The sequence below is a fragment of the Alexandromys fortis genome, unplaced genomic scaffold (genome assembly GCF_014885135.2).
Source record: "Alexandromys fortis isolate MF-2015 unplaced genomic scaffold, M_Fortis_MF-2015_v1.1 scaffold_13, whole genome shotgun sequence".
NCBI classification, from domain to species: Eukaryota; Metazoa; Chordata; class Mammalia; order Rodentia; family Cricetidae; genus Alexandromys; species Alexandromys fortis.
In genome coordinates, this window is record NW_026067908.1 from 4,684,219 (window position 1) to 4,703,075 (window position 18,857).

General features: G+C 46.6%; 1 protein-coding gene across 1 annotated transcript; it reads left to right on the forward strand.

The window, feature by feature from the left end:
- The first annotated feature begins 341 nt into the window (after positions 1-341).
- Cpt2 (carnitine palmitoyltransferase 2) lies at positions 342-18,817 on the forward strand. Its single transcript, XM_050136308.1, has 5 exons — positions 342-644; positions 7,026-7,106; positions 9,200-9,306; positions 14,756-16,060; positions 18,223-18,817. The coding sequence occupies exons 1-5, from the start codon at positions 493-495 to the stop codon at positions 18,552-18,554; spliced, it is 1,977 nt and encodes a 658-aa protein (XP_049992265.1). The 5' UTR covers positions 342-492; the 3' UTR covers positions 18,555-18,817.
- The last annotated feature ends 40 nt before the right edge of the window (positions 18,818-18,857 follow it).

An 18,857-nucleotide genomic window follows, 5' to 3' on the forward strand; every position in this document is an offset into this window, starting at 1 on the left:
CAAATTACATTGGTGAAATAAGTATAGCTATTCGGTAAATCTAGAACCGTGGGGAATGTGTTGATCGTGTTCTTAGAAGACATAAAGGTTTGGAATGTTCTCGGTCTCTGGAGATCAAGCCTTGACCAGTTTAGGTCTGCCAGATGAGAGGTTTCAGTGTTTCTTTTGATCTGGCTCTGATTTCTTTCCACTTCTGTGAAAGGAAAGGATTGCTTCCAAGCTGCCCCATAAGAAGAAGCCAGACTCAGTGTCTAGGGCCGGCTTCCTGCTCGGGTGGGTGGTGCCCACTCGTAGGCGGGCCCACAATGTGCGTGGGCGTGACCATCTTCGCGCCGCCTCCTGTCTGTGCCCGGAAGTGCCCGTGTGGGCAGAGATGAACTAACTGGACGTTAAGTTCGCGACTCTGTGTCCCCGGCCTTGAGGGCAGCGGCCTGCTTGCTTAGGAACTCCCTCAGCCGCCGCGTTCCCGAGCCGCCGTTGCCGCCCGGGACGATGATGCCGCGCCTCCTGCTGCGCGCCTGGCCCCGCGGCCCCGCGCCTGTTCTGGGAGCCCCTAGTCGGGCCCTGAGTGCCAGCTCGGGGCCTGCCGAGTACCTGCAGCACAGCATCGTGCCCACCATGCACTACCAGGATAGCCTGCCCAGGTGAGCCCAGCCTCCTGGCACTTCCGACTTGCACTGAACTCTTCCTCCCCACCGCTTCCTCTCCCCACCCCGCCCCCGCCTCCCCGACCTCCCGCCCATAGGCTGTCATGTTCCCTGGTTTGGAAAGTCGGAGACTTTGAGAATTCCCTGGCTCAGAAGACTCAGAAACCTTAAGGTCCCTTCCGCAATTCTTCCGTCTACAAGTTTCATCTTAGATCCTACAAACTCCAAGGCCATTCATCTTTCAGACAGTTTTCCAGAGCCGCTCACACTTTACCGCCTAACAACTGTGTAGCTAATTCCTAACACTGGTCACCCTCAGGTCAGTTTCCACTATTCGCCTCTTTGCCCCTTGCTGAGACCTCTCTGCCCACTCCTCTCCCAGTACCCTGCGCTGTAAGAGCTCCATCATTGCAAGCACACCTTTATCAATTTCCACTCCCCGTCCTAACTTCTAAGGTCAGCCCTAACCTAGAAACTTTCCATCCCCACGGACCCTTCCTCAGCACCCCTTTGGGCGGTCCCCAATACCTCATCCAGACTGCCTGACCTATCAAAACAGCCCCAATAAGTGTCCCTCTCCCCCATAGTCAGTACTTCCTTAAATCATCTGGTGTCGAGTTTCTTCTTTGATCTCTCAGCTATGATCTGGGTTGTCAGATCGACTCAATAATAGGAATTGCCTTTACTCTCAGCCAAACCTAAACTGTCTTCTCTGCACTCACTGTTTATTTCCCGAACCAAGCGCCAAACCTGTCTCAAAATCGCTTCTCACTGCCCTTCTGGCCCAGCTACCAGGGGTCCTCCTGTCCAGGAGCTGGAGGTCAGGGCTTCCTGCTCCATCCAGGAAAAGACAAGCATTGCCCCACGGTATTATCCCCTGTTGTGGGGTTTGTGATCTCCCCCACACCCAGCAGGTATTTACCCGGGTGCCATCTGCCCACCGCGCTGTCTCAGCAGAGCATGCAATGTGCAACCCTGTATGACAAACTGCAGCGAGGGTATCTGAACTCAGCAGGAGGCTGGGGGGAAGAGAAAGGGTCTTTGCAGTTGTGGGCTGAGGGGTGTGACCTGGCCTCTCCTGACCAGCCTGTGTGCCGCTGCACCAGTATGTAGGGGAAAGGTGAGGACTCGGGAGGGCCAGTTTTCATTGGCTGAGTCAGATAGTTAGACTCTGAGGCTTGAGCCTCACCCAGGTTTAAGATCAGATGGATTGTTGGCAGATTGGAGTTAGAAAACTGTTAGGGATGTTCAAGATAACTTAGTTCCGCCCACAGCAAAAACATCTGTAAGGTCCTGGAAGTGTTACTAGTCAGGTGTAGTGGACAGTGCCTTTAATCCCAGCACTCAGAAGGTGGAGGCCGGCTGAGCTCAAGGCCAGCCTGATCTATGTAGAGAGTTCCAGGACAGAGAGAGATAGTGAGAACCTGTCTTAAAAAAAAAAAAAAAATTAAAAACCCACAAAACCCAAAAGAACACATTATTACTACTCCCCCTCCCTCCCCCGTGGAGCAAGCAGCCAAACTTCCTGGTGCCTCATCGAGAGTGGAGTTAGAGGAGATGCCTTCTGTGTCAGCAAATCTGGGCTAGTAAAATGCCTTCTCTTTGACTGTCACACTTGGCAAGGAACCCTGCCCTTGACCTCTGGTGGAACTTTGTTTCAGATTCCGTAACTGCCACAGTCATCTGTGAGGTGAATGGCAGGTCTTTGGGCTGTTGTTTAGAGGCCCTTGAGATGCGATGCCAGGGATGGGGGTCATTGCCACTCCCCAATCTGTTCCTCTCGTCACTGCTTCCTCTAGCCTCACTCGCCTTGGACTCTTTCTAGTAGGAGCCCTTGATTATCATTTGCTTGGTTTTTTTTCGAGTGTTGTTGGTTTTGTTGTTTCTGTATATACTAAGATGTCTGTAACTTATGGCTCAGTGGATAAGAGTGCATGCTGCTCTCCCAGAGGACCTGAGTTCGACTCCCAGCATCCACATCCAGCAGCTCCCACCTGCCTGTATTAGATCTACAGTTGATTCATAACAAATTTTGTCGCTTTTCTTTTAACCACCTCCAGTGATAGCAGGCGTTCAGCACAAGATGGGCAGAGAGGCAGGAGAGGCAGGGTTTACCTGGCCACTAGGGTAACGGGTAGAAAATAATTTGTGAGCCCCAAAGGCATGTCTTCCAGGCCAGTCTTCTTGACTTCCAGAATAACTTTACTCCTAACTGAGTCTTGAGAACACTGTCCCAGCTATAACTAGGTCCCGTATGCAGGGAAGGCCTTAGAGCTGTGTTCCTGTAGGAAGAATGCCAATGTCCCTGCTCTTGGGAGGCAGACCAGGTTTGAGAGCAGGTGACTCGGTAGCTTACCCATGAAGAAAATCTGCGTAGCATTTTCCCTTCGCCTTTATTAGGGCAAATGACTATTAGATGGGGCTGGGTGGAACAGGACAATACTAAGATAAAATTGCTGCGAGTATCTCTCCAGGCCCTGGCTTTACCTCTTCTGAGGCCTGGTGAATCACCCACAGAAGCCAAAGGAACTGCTGTGTACTGGCAGCCACTGGTGTTTCTTGAGCAGTGTGGAGGAAACCAGGGTGGTACCTAGAGACCAAAGTGTTCTCCATCTTGATCGTGTTACCGGAAGAATGGTTGGTGAACACTCTATAAAAAGAAAATTGTTATAATAAGGGTCTTTGTACATGTTGTGGAAAGTCCAGTTAAACTGGCTCAGGTAACTCGAGATCTATGAGCTCACACAGATTCAAGGATCCACACGGTGCAGTTCCGCCTTCTTGCTGACCTCTCCGTTTGTGTGACTTCATTCTCAAGCAGGTTTCCTCCTCGGGGTTGCAGAGAGGCAGCCAGCACGTGAGCCATAGCTTACACCCAAACCTCTTTCAGGAGGCCATAAATCCACACTCAGGGTGGGTCTTCCACTGCACTTAACCAGACTAAGAAAATTCCTCACAGGCGTGCCTGAAGACCAGCCCAACTCAGTTTCTCATTGAAATTACTCCCTTGTGACTCGAATGTGTCAAGTTGACAATTAAAAACAGTCATTAGGAGCTGGGTGGTGGTGGCGCACGCCTTTAATCCCAGCCCTCTGGAGGCAGGGGCAGTTGGATCACTGTGCATTCGAGGCCAGTCTGGTCTACAAAGCGAGATCCAGAACAACCAGGGATATTACACAGAGAAACCCTATATTGGAAAGAAAAAAAAATGGGTTCTGGGGCTCAAACTCATGTCCTCACGCTTGTTAAGCAAGCAGTTTCTTGACTGAGTCATCTTGCCAGCCCAGAATTCACTGTTCCAAGTATATAATTTTTGGCATATTCACAACCATCACCACTGTTGAATTCATTTCTTCCCCCTTCCCCCTCAAACTCTGCCATTAATTCGACACATCCCACCCTGCCTGACACCCACTGTGTCCCTTGATCGTCCTTCTGGAGGGTGACTTAATGTTCGAAATCGGGATTGTCGACTGTCAACATTCGTACGTTCTCCAGCATGCCATGCTATGTCTAAAGAGAATGAACACAGTTGCCAAGAGCATGCTGCTCTCAGTTTCGCTCTTATTCCTGCCTGGAGGATCTGTAAAGGCTGAAATGGTCCAGTTAGAGTAATAAACGGTTGGGATATATACAGTCCAGAGAAGACGTGAATGCTTAGGGTGAGGGGAGATGGGGGAAGAAAGATAGATGATGTCAAAACCCCTGGGATTAGGGGACAGAGGTTTTTTTTTTTTTTAATATTTATTTATTTATTTATTTATTTATTTATTTATTTACTATGTATACAATATTCTGTCTGTGTGTATGTCTGCAGGCCAGAAGAGGGCACCAGACCTCATTACAGATGGTTGTGAGCCACCATGTGGTTGCCGGGAATTGAACTCAGGACCTTTGGAAGAGCAGGCAATGCTCTTAACCACTGAGCCATCTCTCCAGCCCCATGGGGACAGAGTTTTTAACTGTATCTTCTATATGATAACAATTTCAAGCATCCATTAATGGTCTCACAGTCTGGCGAGGAGAAAAATAAGTAAGAACTGCCACTAAACTAAAAAAAATAAAACTACTTATTTGTGTGTATAAACACAAGTGCACGCCTGTGCTACATGGGCATTCCTGTGCTGTGGTGGTTGTGTGGAGGTCAGAGGACAATTGCAGGTCCCTGAGGATCAAATCCAGCTCATTAGGAGTGGCAGTAGATGCCTTTACTCACTGAGCTCTCTTGCTGGCTCCTGCCACTAAATCTGGTAGAGGTAAACCCAGGAGAGTAGGTTCCTTTTCTGGGAGGAGGCTATTCTTGAGAGACTAACTTTGTTATAATACTGTTTGAAGTGGCATGGTGGCTCACCTCTGCACTTGGGAGACTGAGGCAGGAGGGTTGTCGTGAGTTAAAACAGTGATGAAGCAGATGTGGCCTTTTGTGGACCCTGTGTTGCTACCTTCTGTCAGGCAGATGACCTTCAAGAGTCTAGTTTTCTGCCAGGTGCAGGGATGCACACCTTTAATCTCGGCACTTGGAGGTAGAGGCAGGTGGATCTCTGTGAGTTCTAGGCCGCCTAGGGCTATATGGTGAGATCCTGACTCTGAATAATAAGAAAAGTCAAGCCTTCTCAAACTCCCCAGCCTCTAGAGTGTCAGAAGTTTCTCTTTGTAAGTGACATCACATCGCCTTGTATTGCTGTAACAGCATAAAGCAGACTAAGGCTGGGTGGACTGGAAAGGGTCTTCTCTCTAAGATAGCATTACCAGGTTGGTGACTTCATACTCAAGTACACCATGCTGGCGGCTGGCCTGGCCCTGGCGAGAGTGTTTATTCAGTGCAGAAACCGGCAGATGTTCCAAGTCAGGGTCTATCCCGGGAGCACTCCTGGAGCGAGCCCAAACAAGTCTCTCTTCCTCTAATTTATTTTGCTTAGGACTTTCAGCACAGCAACAAAAAGCTCTTATATTATGCAATTAGTAAGTCAAAATAGTCATTACTCTGAAAATGTCTTTATTGCGCCAAAGAAAGTTCAGTCAGGCCAGAATTGAAAGAATTGATCATTCAGAAGTTTTTATTAAGGGTTGTTTTTAAGAAATCACTGCTGTCTCTGATTTTCCTTAAAAAGAAGGAAAAGCTTTCCTTAATACCTCTGGTGTTAAAGCCTAAGCAATATAAGTAGTACGTTTTGTAGCTATGAGCAGTTGAGGTGGTATTTGGAACTTCCTGTAAAAGTCAGTGCCTGAATGGTTACTTGGAGTATCTAAGTTCATAATGGCTATAATAATTTGTATTCGTTTTTGTTATTAAGTTGTAGGTAAACATGCATTCAAAAATAATTGAATGCAGTGTAATATATCATAAATTGAGCTATGCTTCGTGGACAATGGTTCAGTTTTCCTGAATGACTGATACAGTTCAGTATTTTATATATAAGCATAACTGTTAATCTCATCTTGGTAGAAGTAAAGTAAGCTATTATTGTGTTAATAAAACTATTGAAATGGGGGAGAAGAGGCCATGCTGTCTGCTTTTCATTTCACCATGGACCAGTATCCTCGCCATCATAGCCATGACTGGGGACTGCTAGTGAGTGAGGCAGCAGAGGGCGCCCTTGTTGCTGCTTGAGAACATGGTGATTCCTGATTGGATGCCGGTGCTGGGCATGGCGTAGTGTCAGTTTCTACCTTTCGATGTATGTAGCCTCCATACTGGACTGAGACAGGGATTCTCCGTGTTGCCCTGGCTGTCCTAGAACTCTGTATTTAGTCTAGGCTGGCCTTGAACTCAAAGATCCGCCTGCCTCTGCCTCCCAGGTGCTGGGATTAAAAGCGTGCGCCATCATGCCAGCGTCTTTTCTGTCTTTTACTTCTGTCTTGTGAAATGCACAAGAATGTTTTACAAGTAAAGCTTCTTTTCTTTGCATCCTGGGTAGGGAATGTATGTGCCATCAAAGGATAGGTTTTAGTGCTGTACACACAGTGTTAGCAGTTACTATAGCCATGACCCAGAAACAGGAATGCTTGGGAAGCCTCTTTTCCCCTTTTGCATCTGTTATTATCACTAAAATATTTTACAGTACTTAGAATACACTTGACCGTTGATGCAGCAGTAAACTCCTCAGTTCTGTTATTGCTCGTTTATTTACTGGTTGCTGGGGTCAACTTAGGACCTCATGCTTGCTAGGGAAGTGCTCGACCACTGACCCGTGTCCCAGCCCATCCATCAGTTTTGTCTTCTTACTTACTGGCTTTTCCTTTTTGGTTTTTTGTTTATTTGTTTGTTTGTTTTTAAGGGGAATGAATTTCTTAGTACCTGCTTTACTAGTTGGCTTGTATCACTTCTTGGTGTCTTCCCGTACTGTCAGCCTCACACTGACCTTGCTTTCCCCCCAGGCTGCCCATCCCCAAACTTGAAGACACCATGAGAAGATACCTCAGTGCACAGAAGCCTCTCCTGGATGAAAACCAGTTCAGGTAAACACTGAGAATCCCGGGAACCATTTCTAGCAGGCAGCATTCATGGGAGGCTAGCAAGTAGTGGTCACAGACCAAACTTCAAGGGACCTCTGTGACCTGACAAGACCTCCAGAACCTAGAACCTGGTTTATATATTTGCAAGTTCAGGAACTGGGTCTTCATTCACAAAGGCCTAAGCAAGCTGGGGTGAGAGCCCCTCTAACTAGACTCAGCAGGAGGTGGCTTATAAGATCGAATGGCATGTTTGTGATTTATCTTGGAAGGCATATCTGCCAAGCTGGCTGGTACTGATCATATCCAAAGGGGCCTGTGTGCTGGGGAGGAAGGTCCATAAAAGACTGCATGGTGGACCTGAGCCTGCTTGCTGAAGACGTTTACTGTGCCCCAAGCCTACCCTTTTAGAACCTCAGAATGTGACCTTATATGGAAATCAGTTTGTTGAAGATGTAATTAGTTTAAATGAGTTTCTTCTGGGATTGGGCAAGTCTCTAATCCAACCAGCTGATATCAGAGGTGAACCAGTGACAGCCATGAAGGACTCAAGTAGAGATTGGAGTATTGTGTCCACAAGCCAAGAACAGCAAGGATTGTTCCCAACACCAGAAGTCAAGAGAAGGGCCTGGAACAGATTCTGTTCCGTGGTCTGCAGAGAGAACACCATCTTGTTGACACCTTGGTTTTGTGCTTCCAGCCTCCAGGACTCCCAGAGAATAAAACCCTGGGGTTTTCTGTTTGTTTTTGTTGTTGTTTGATTAAGGGTCTTTGTACAGAGTCCTGGATGTCCTGAACTCACTGTGTAGACCAGGCTGGTCTTGAACTCACAGAGGTCTGCCTGCCTCTGCCTCCAGAGTGCTGGTATCAAAGGCGTGCACCAGCTCCTGTGGTAAAATCCTATTGTTAGAGTGTTCTTAGGAAGCCAGCATGGCATGGACTCTGAAGCGAACCTTAGGCATTGTTAGAATGTGGACTGCAGCAAAGCCTTGTAGCCTAGTGTGATCCGTGCTGTTTCCCACACTGGGAATTTTCTGAGATTACTGGTATGGTCTTTAGAGTCACAGAGCCCTTGACTGCACAGTGAAAGAAACAGATGAATTGTTCATAGTCTAGCCTCTGCTTTGAAATCATCGCCTACTGTTTCTCTTAATGTGGCTTCCAGTTACTGCATCATGTTTTCCTCTACCCTAAGTCCTAAGCTCTATGGCTTTTAAGTCCTCGAGATGGCATCATTATCTCTCTTTTCTGCAGGTAGAAACTGAGACCTGGAGAGATTAGGTAACGTGTCTAAAGTCTCCCAGTTTGAATGTGGTAAAGCTGGGGCTCAAACTTGGCTCCTTCTGACCCCAAAGCTTTTCCCCACGCCACACCACCTCCTCGTGGACAGGTGGCTTTGGGAGGGACATTTTGAAAGGAAACGTATCAGTTCAGGACCCCCAAGGCCAAGCAAGTTCTTACCACCAAGGAGATGTATTTGCCCCAGAAGGACAAAGGGCAGGGAATAAGAGACCAAGACAGGAGGTAGAGGATGAGGGAGAAGGGAAAGGGGACAAGGGAGAGGGGCAGAGGGACAAAGGACTGCCTCTTCATAGAGAGGAGACAGATGTGGCACACAGGAAAATGGCAGTTTATACGGGGAAAAGGGGAAACCCGTGTTAGGATGTGATGTTTAATTTTAACTGGGCATGTTGATTAGGTGAGCCAAAGGAGGCTTTTGATAACTGGACTTGAATACTTTGATAGCTGGACCTTTGTGGTCAGCCTCAGGAGAAGGAAGTGGCTAAATTAGGGAATAGACCTTGGGGTCTAGCTTTAGGAGTGTCATCTAAGGGTTCTCAGCAAGGCAGAGGGAATGAGGGAGAAGGACAAGGCCTGTCAGAGCCACGTGCTGGAGAGGGCTAGTGTTCTTCACTTTTGATCTTCCCGGTTCCCTAGGTGTGTTCACCTTAGGCTGATCTGTGTTCTCCTCAGAAACTTCCTTATCTATTCCCAGGTTCTGGGATATTCTGTTGGGGACTCAGACTGTGAATTCCTGGCCAGGAACCCAAAAATCATGTATTCCCCACTGGTTTTATCTCTTTTTTTGGACATTGCAGGAAAACAGAAGAATTTTGTAAGAGTTTTGAAAACGGCGCTGGGAAGGAACTGCATGAGCATCTGCTTGCCCAGGACAAACAGAATAAGCACACCAGCTACATCTCAGGTGGGTAGGGAGCGGGGTGCCATCGGGCCCCCCCCAGGCATCTTCTCAGCTCCTCCCCTTCCTGAAGTACGTGGAGGAAGGCCCTGTGTGAGGTTAAGATGGTGCTGGCTGGCGTCCATGCTCAAGACCAGCGGCTTGTCTTCGCTCTACAGAGGGTTGAGACAGAACTTAATTGGGTCTTTGCCCTGAAAACGATGAGAGTCAGTCCTGTTGTCGTTAGGGTCATTCTGTTCCTTCCCTGGCCTACCTGTCCCCCAAAGCCTCATCTCAGTAACTCTCTGATGCAAATCATGCTTCAGCCAACCTGCCTGCACCTGGCTCCCAGAACTCCAGCACTCTTCCGCCATGTTGTCATTACATTTTGTTACTGGCAGACACTTCCTTTGTGGTCCAGGCTAGTTTTTTAAACCAAAGTTCTCTTTGTCCTCCATTTAATGTTAGTGGTGTCCACCCCTATTCTTACACGTTTTTAAAATTTAGGTTTTTTTTTTTTAATTAAAAAATGTTTTATTGACTGAATGGTGGTAGTGCATGTCTTGTCTTTAATTCCCGCACTTGGGAGGCAGAGGCAAGTGGGTTTAAGGCGGGTCTGATCTACAGAGCTAGTTCCAGGACACACACACACACACACACACACACACAAAACCAAACCTGTCTCGAGAAAACAAAAAGGAAAAAAAGAAAAGAAAAGAAAAAGATTTTTAATGTTTTTGAGATCCAGGTTGTAATCCTTTTTGTAATCCAAGTTGGCCTCTGCTTTGAGTAGCTGTCATAATGTAGTTTCTTAAAAATTAAACATTTGTTTATTTTTGGCGAGGGTTTGTGTGCCCCAGCATGCATGTGGAGGTGAGAGGGCAAATTCCAGAAGTGAAATCTCTCCTCCTACCATGTGGGCGCCTAGGGCCATTTCGACTGCCAGGCTTGAGAGCAAGCGCTTTACCCACTGAGCCATTTTCTTGGCCCATCGTTTATAATTTATCTAGTACACACATACAGTTTGAAGAACCAAATAGGAGGCTAGAGAGATGGCTTAGCAGTTATGAGCTCTTACTGCTCTTGTACAGGAACTGGGTTTGGTTATGATTATCCATGTGAGGCAGCTCACACCTACTCGTAGCCCTAGTCCCTGGGGACCCATCCCCTTCTTCTGACCTCCTTGGGTTTCTGCACACGTATGGTGCACACATATGAATGCAGACTCATGTGTGTATACAGTTTTTTAAAAAATCAGATTGTGCTGTCAGTCTTGTTGGGATAAGCAGCAGCTGCCTGACTCCCTCTAATTTATTACTTTTCACTTGACTATTGATTTATTGATTGACACAGGATGTAGCCCAAGCTGACCTTGGATTTATGATCCCCTGCTTCTGCCTCCTGAGGACTGGACGGTCAACACATCCAGCTTTAATTCTTCAGATCCTTGTATCTCTACATTATACACTTATATCACTCCCCTTTATTTCATTTTAGGCTGTTTCTTGACATCCCATTAACAAAGGTTAGACTCCAGCAATCATTTACACACGCGGACTCCCTTACCCTCATCTGCACAATATAGTTACAAGTTTGGTCACCTCTGTATCTTTGTTCCTGCTGGCATAATCCTGTACGTGCTGTTGTTGTCTGGGTCATGCGGCCCACTAGGACTGTTTTTCCTTTGCCAACTTCTCATTTCTCTGGTTTATAATGATCTCTGTTGAAATAGGAGTGGCGGGGCTGTGTCCCCAACACCCCGGCCACTTGGCTAGCTCATGCCCGAAATAACAACACACAAACTGTATTCATTTAAGAACTGCTTGGCCCAGGAACTCTAGCCCTTACAGGCTAATTCTCACACCTGGATTAGCCCATTTCTAATAATGCGTGTAAGCACCCCAAGGTGCGCTTACCGGGAAGATTCTAGCCTCCGTCCATCCTGGGAGAGCAGAGTTGTCTGGTCTCACTTTCTTTTCCGCCCAGAATTCTATTCTGTTTCCTCCTCCCATCTATCTTTTAACCTATCAGGGCCAAGGAGTTCCTTTATTGCTTAACCAATGAAATCAACAGATTGATATATGACACTCCCACATCAGATCTCATACTTTAGTTTTCTTTCTTTCCTTTTCCTTTCTTTTTCCCCTTTTTCTTTTTCTTTTTGTTTTGGTTTTTCGAAACAGGGTTTCTCTGTGTAGCCCTAACTGTCCTGGAACTAGCTCTGTAAACCAGGCTAGCCTTGAACTCACAGAGATCTGCCTGCTTCTGCCTCCTGAGAGCTGGGATTAAAGGGTGTTTAGTTTTCTATATGCTTCATTTATCTCTTGACTCCTCCCAAGCTGTCAGACTGTCTTCTGTGTGCATGAGAGCACCCTCACTTTCTATCAACTTTAATCTTCTTATTTTTGTTTTTGTTTTTTGAGACAGGATTTCTCTATGTGTAGTGCTGGCTGTTCTGGAACTTGCTCCTGTAGACCAGGCTAGCCGCCAATTCAAAGAAAACCACCTACTTCTGCCTCCCAAATGCTGGGATTAAAGGCATGCACCAGCCACCTTTGCCCAGCTACTTTAATCTTATTGGAGTCTGTTCCTGGACTTATAGATTGTTCCATCAGATCTGTGAACTCTCGGCCTGTGGTGAAGCTGCTCTCTAAGCCTCTTTTTCATTTTTTATCTTTGTATTTTATCTTTACCATTAGCCGTGCCATCTATGCAGCCTTTTCCTGTGTTGGAACTCTGGTCTCTTGGACCTCATATTTTCCTTTCTTGATTTTTCTTTCACTGTTTTCGGGCACTTTCCTTCTGGGACCAGAACACAGAAGGCAAAGTCTTAGAGCTGCCGGAGTGCTTGACTGATGGACAAGCTTTGGCTGGGCTGGAAATGACGGAATTTTGAAAGCTGTTTTCCACTATCTTTTAGCTTCCATTGTTGCTGTTAATGAGTCTGATGCTATTCAGAGCTTGAGCTTTTGGCTGTTTTTCTTCTGTATCTCTGGAAGCTCCTAGAATTTTTTTTGTCCCCAGAGTTCTGAAATTTCACATAATGTATTTGTTGTATGTCTGTTCCTACTCATTTGTGCTGTGTCACTGACTGAAACCTATTATGGAAATTCAAGTTCTTCTACTTTGGGATAGTGTGTTGTTTTCTATATTTTATTTTTTCTCTTCTATTTAAAACCTCTTTTGTTTTTTTTTTTCTCTTTCTGTGCTGATTTGGAGGTACATGTTCTGAGCCTGGTTCTCTCCTTTTCTTATTTCGCTAATATTTTTCACCTCTTATTCTTTTGTTCTACTGTCTTACAAGTTTATTTTATCTTCCAACTTTTCTGTTGAATTTCTATTTCTTCTCTCCCCTTCACTTCTCGCCTCAGCTCCACCAATTCTTTTTGGTTAATATTTAAAAAAAAAACATTTTAATAGTTACCGTGTGTGTGTGCATGTGTGTGTGTGTGTGCGTGTGTGTGTGTGCACATCCAGATGCCATAGGAGTTGGTGCTCTCCTACAACATGGGTCCATGCAGGTCATCAGGTATGGCAGCAGGTGGTCTTACCAAGTCCTTGGTGAAGATTTCTGTTTTAAAGTTTATTTTTATATATTTTTTTAAAGTTTTCTACCCTTATAATCTCTTTCCTCCAAGTTCATTTCCCCTTTTGCTTGCCTCTTTCTTTAGATGCTGCATCACCTTTCCTTGTCTCACAGATGAGTGAGCTGTTATCTGGGGGAGGGTGGGGCTGCTCAGTTTAGACTGTACTGTTTGTGGTTCAGCTGATGTCTTGGGTGCCTCTAGTGGTCATGCCTGACTAGATTCCCCAGGGAATCTGTGAGCTCAGTTTTGTGTCTCCCAGCTTATCTGTATGGAGAGAGCAAAGTCTGTATTTTGCAAGAGTGAGGCGGGAATCACCACGTAGTTGGCAGAGATATAAGGACAGCATTTCAGCCAGGTCCTCCGGAAGGCCTGCTGTGTAAACTGGATGGTTTCTTGTCTTGCCAGTGTGAGATTGACTTTCTTACATCTGTTTGGGGCATTTCCAGATGTCTAGACATCCTTTCAGCCTGGCTTTCCTCATTCTCTTGACCTTAATGTTGGCTTGTTTGAGTTTTTGTAATACTAACTACCCAGAAGGCTGAAGAACTGCAAATTTGAGTCAGCCATGGCAAGAGTGAGACCCTGTCTAGGTCCATAAAAAAGATACACACAGAATAACAGTTGTTTTTTTGTGGGTTTTTTGTTTGTTTGTTTTGTTTTAAACAGGGTTTCTTTGTTTAACCCTGACTATCCTGGGAAACTAGCTCTGTAGACCAGGCTGGCCTTGAACTTGAAGGGATTTGAAGAGATTCACCTGCCTCTGCCTCCCCTGTGCTAGGATTAAAGGTATGTCCACCACTGCCCAGCTAACATTTGCTTTTGAGGGTGTGGGAATTGGAGCTCTTACATAGGCCCGTGGGTATTCCTCAAAAAAGCCAGGCATGGTGGCACACACCTTTAATCCTAGCACTTGGGAGGTAAAGGCAGGTGGATCTCTGTAAATTCAAGGCCAGCCTGGTCTACATAGTGAATTCCAGAACAGCTAGAGCTATGTAGAGAGACCCTATCTCAAAAAAATTAAAAGTAAAATAAAATAAGAAATTAAAAAGGCTTAGCAGAGCCTAACCTAGCTTATATATCCTTAAAAGAAATGAGAGCAGGGTGCTGAAGAGATGGCTCAGTAGCTAAGAGCACTGGTTGCTCTCCCAGAGGACCCAGGTTCCATTCCCAGCACCCACATGGCAGCTCACTACTGTCTGTTACTTCAGTTCCAGGGGATCTGATACCTTCACACCAATGCACATAAAATAAAATTAAATAAATTATTAAAAAAGAAATGAGAACATATGTCCCCACAAAACTTGATTATAAAAGTTCGTAGGAGCCGGGCGGTGGTGGCGCACGCCTTTAATCCCAGTACTCGGGAGGCAGAGGCAGGTGGATCTCTGGGAGTTCGAGGCCAGCCTGGTCTACAAGAGCTAGTTCCGGGACAGGCACCAAAGCTACAGAGAAACCCTGTCTCGAAAAACAAAACAAAACAAAACAAAAAGTTCGTAGGAATAGCATGCTTAACTACATGGTGAAAAGCATCCAGATGTCCATTAACTGATGAATGGATAAGCAAAAGATGCCATAGCCATATGATGGAGCGTTACTCAGTAGTAAAGGTGCCATAGCCATATGATGGAGCATTACTCAGTAGTAAAAGGAGAAAAACTGATGCAGCTACAGCCTGGGTGAGCCTCAGACCATTATGGAGAGTGACAGAATCCGGAAGCCTAAGACCTTGTGTTGTTCGATCCTACTAATCTTTCACACCTTATTGTGCAACCAAATGCAATCGCCTGCTTGAAGTTGGTTTGTTTCCTCTACCTGAGCTGGAATTCTTTTCTTTCTTAAATTTTACTCTTGGGGGTTGCCTTAGCCTTTTATGTTTTCTCTTTTTTCAGGCCCCTGGTTTGATATGTATTTAACTGCTCGAGACTCCGTTGTTTTAAACTTTAATCCATTTATGGCCTTCAATCCGGACCCGAAATCTGAGTATAACGACCAGCTCACCCGGGCAACCAACATGACTGTGTCCGCTGTCCGGTTTCTGAAGACACTTCGGGCTGGCCTTCTAGAGCCAGAAGTATTCCACTTGAACCCTGCCAAAAGTGACACCGATACCTTCAAAAGACTCATACGTTTTGTTCCTTCCTCTCTGTCCTGGTATGGAGCCTATCTGGTCAATGCGTATCCCTTGGATATGTCCCAGTATTTTCGGCTTTTCAATTCAACTCGTTTACCCAAACCCAGCCGTGATGAACTCTTTACTGATGCAAAGGCCAGACACCTCCTGGTCCTAAGAAAAGGAAACTTCTATGTCTTTGATGTCCTCGATCAAGATGGGAACATTGTGAGCCCCTCAGAAATTCAGGCACATCTAAAATACATTCTCTCAGACAACAGCCCTGTGCCCGAGTTCCCCCTGGCATATCTGACGAGTGAGAACCGAGATGTCTGGGCAGAGCTCAGACAGAAGCTGGTACATGGTGGCAACGAGGAAACTCTGAAGAAAGTGGACTCTGCTGTGTTCTGCCTCTGCCTAGATGACTTCCCGGTGAAGGACGTTACCCATTTGTCTCACACCATGCTGCATGGTGATGGCACAAACCGCTGGTTTGATAAGTCCTTTAACCTCATCGTAGCCAAGGATGGCACTGCCGCCATCAACTTTGAGCATGCGTGGGGGGATGGTGTAGCGGTGCTTCGGTTTTTCAACGAAGTGTTCAAAGACAGCACTCAGACCCCTGCCATCACCCCCCGGAGCCAGCCAGCCGCCACCAACTCCTCTGTGTCTGTGCAGAAACTCAGCTTTAAGCTGAGCGATGCTGTGAAGGCTGGCATCACCACCGCCAAGGAAAAGTTTGATGCCACCATGAAAACCCTCACCATTGACTCCATTCAGTTTCATAGGGGTGGCAAGGAATTCTTGAAGAAACAGAAGCTGAGCCCTGACGCGGTGGCCCAGTTGGCCTTCCAGATGGCTTTCCTGCGACAGTATGGCCAGACAGTGGCTACCTATGAGTCCTGTAGCACCGCAGCCTTCAAGCACGGCCGCACCGAGACCATCCGCCCAGCCTCCGTCTTCACAAAGAGGTGCTCCGAAGCGTTTGTCAAGCAGCCCTCCAAGCATAGTGTGGGTGAGCTTCAGCACATGGTGGCAGAGTGCTCCAAATACCACGGCCAGCTGACCAAGGAAGCAGCCATGGGTGAGGCATGGGCAGGGAGCACACTGGGTCTTGTTGCCTTCTGCGAGCCTCGCTAATATTCCACCCGCAGCTGATCGCTACCCATCACTTGGTTCAGTCCACTTCTCAGCTCCCAAAATGTGTTTGGTTTGTTTGTTTTCCTACCCTAGATAGGTCTGAACAGCCAGAGCAGCCACTAGGGATCAGAATCTGCTTCTGAGCAGCTATGGAGAACTTTCTCCCCATTTCAGGTCACTTTCAGCTGTTGTTCTCCTGCCCCTTCCTGGTCATGGATGCATTTTTGGCAATTTAGGGTTTCTAAGTCTGCCCTTTTTCTTCCCCTCAGCTGCAGTGTTGGCTCTGTAAATAGGTCATCTTAGAAGCTCATCACATTTTTTTTTTTGAAGATTTATTTATTATGTATACAACATTCTGCCTCCATGTATGCCCGCATGCCAGAAGAGGGCGCCAGATCTCATTACAGATGGTTGTGAGCCACCATGTGGTTGCTGGGAATTGAACTCAGGACCTCTGGAAGAGCAGCTGGTGCTCGTAGCCACTGAGCCACCTCTCCAGGTCCACTCATCACAGTTTTAAGGTCAAGAATTCAGGTCCTGGAGAGGATCTCATAGCCTAGTCCTGTTCTGTAGCCCTTAACAGAGCCCTGAGACTAAGAGGCACCCAAGACATCTAGTTATTCCTTCTCCGTTTTGAAGTCAGGAAGCTAAGCCATTGGCCCAGTGTTATACAAGGCTGAGATCAAAACCCCGGCTAGATGCTTTTTCCACTTTGTTCCTCCCAGTTAGTCTTTTACACGGGAACTTTGAGTTTTACCCCAGTTTTCTTCCCCCCCGACCCTGTGTACCTGTGTGCATGTGTGTTGTTGAAGAACAAACCCAGTGTGTGTGTGTGTGTGTGTGTGTGTATGTGTTTGTGTATTGTGTATGTGGGTGTGTATGTGGGTGTGTTGTGTATGTGCGTGTATATAGGTGTATTGTGTGTGTGTGTGTGTGTAGCGGACCACGCCTGTCTATGCTCTATGCTCTACCATACAGTTCGTAAACGAGGCAAGGGACTGGAGATTGAAACACACAAAGACTCACAGAGAGAGACACGTGTCATCCTCGAAACAGGAATGCCCCCTTTGTTGTGTACCAGAGCCGCTTATATAGGGATCCTTAACTGACAGCCACAGCCTAGCCAAACCCACCAGAAACCACTCTCCTGCCATCAGGAACTTCTGAGGGTCTCGTGCTCAGAGCAGCTGCAAGCATTATACATTGTTTACCAGAAATTCAGGATCTGGGGGTTCATAGCTCCCAACATGGGTGTATTTTGTGTGTGTGTGTGTGTTGTTGTTGTTGTTGAGGAATGAACCTAGGGCCTTACCCATTGAGCTTTGTTTCGGTTGTGAATTCCGTTGTTCTCTTCACGTCTCTCCTACCATCTTGACTCTGATTGGCTGATTCAGTCTTTTTATTAGATTTATTACTTTATATGTGTGAGTGTTTTACTTGAATGTATGCATGTGCACCATGCACATTCCTGATGTCTGTGGAGGTCAGAAGAGAGAGTTACAGGCAGTTAAGAGCCACCATGTGCATTCTGAGATTTGAACCTGGGTCCTCTGCAAAAACAACAAATTCTCAACTGGGACAACGCTCCAGCCCTTGTTTGTTTGTTTTTTGAGACAGGGCCTCTCTATGTAGTCCTGGCTGTCCTGGAACTTACTATGTATAACAGGCTGGCCTTGAACTCACAGAGATCTTCCTGCCTCTATCTCCTGAATGTTGGGATATTAAAGGTGCGTGTCACCATGCATGGCCTTTTGTTTGTTTTTAAAACATGGTTTTTGCATTGTTGTCCATACCACCCTTGAACTTGCAATTCTCCTACGTCAGCTTCCCAGGTTCTGGGATTCCAGGCGTGTAACAAATCAGTGTTTTAGCATCATGCTTTCACTTAGGCTCGTGTTTAGCCTGTCTATTGACAGCTGAGAATATAGTTTTTAGGCATTCTGGAGTGACCTGCCCTATGCTGAGCTAGAGGCATGTGTGCAGGGGTAGAAAAGAGCCTTGTCCCACTTTTGTGTGAAAATGGTTCCTGCCGTGGTGGGGGCTTTGCTTCTGTCCTCTTCACTGGGGAGAGTCTAAGGCTTTGGCTTTCCATTTTGTCTCCGATAGGCCAGGGCTTTGACCGACACTTGTTTGCTCTACGGTATCTGGCAACAGCCAGAGGGATCACCTTACCCGATTTGTACCTGGATCCTGCATACGGGCAGATAAACCACAACATCCTGTCCACGAGCACTCTGAACAGCCCAGCAGTGAGCATTGGTGGCTTCGCCCCTGTGGTCCCTGATGGCTTTGGCATCGCATATCTTGTTCATGATGACTGGATGGGCTGCAATGTCTCCTCTTACTCAGGACGCAATGCCCGGGAGTTCCTCCACTGTGTCCAGAAGTGCTTAGAAGACGTGTTCGACACCTTAGAAGGCAAGGCCATCAAAACTTAGCTTCTCGGTGGGTGAAAAGCCTCCATTCTTCCTCATCATGAACATGGGTGTCCATGTAGCCGGTAGGTACTATTTTGTGTCTAACAAAGTCAGTACCAAGGTGCTTAAACAGTCAGTGCTGCAGGTATGTGCTGGAAGATTCCAGCTGAAGATCATGAGAGATTATTGCCACTTAAAGCCCTTTGTTCAGGAGACAAGGTTTGGAAAACTAACTCATGTGTATTTATTGTTTAAACAGAAATAAAATTCAGTTGTTGCTTGGAGATACGATTCCATTTTTTCTCCCCTACCTTGTTTCCTAAT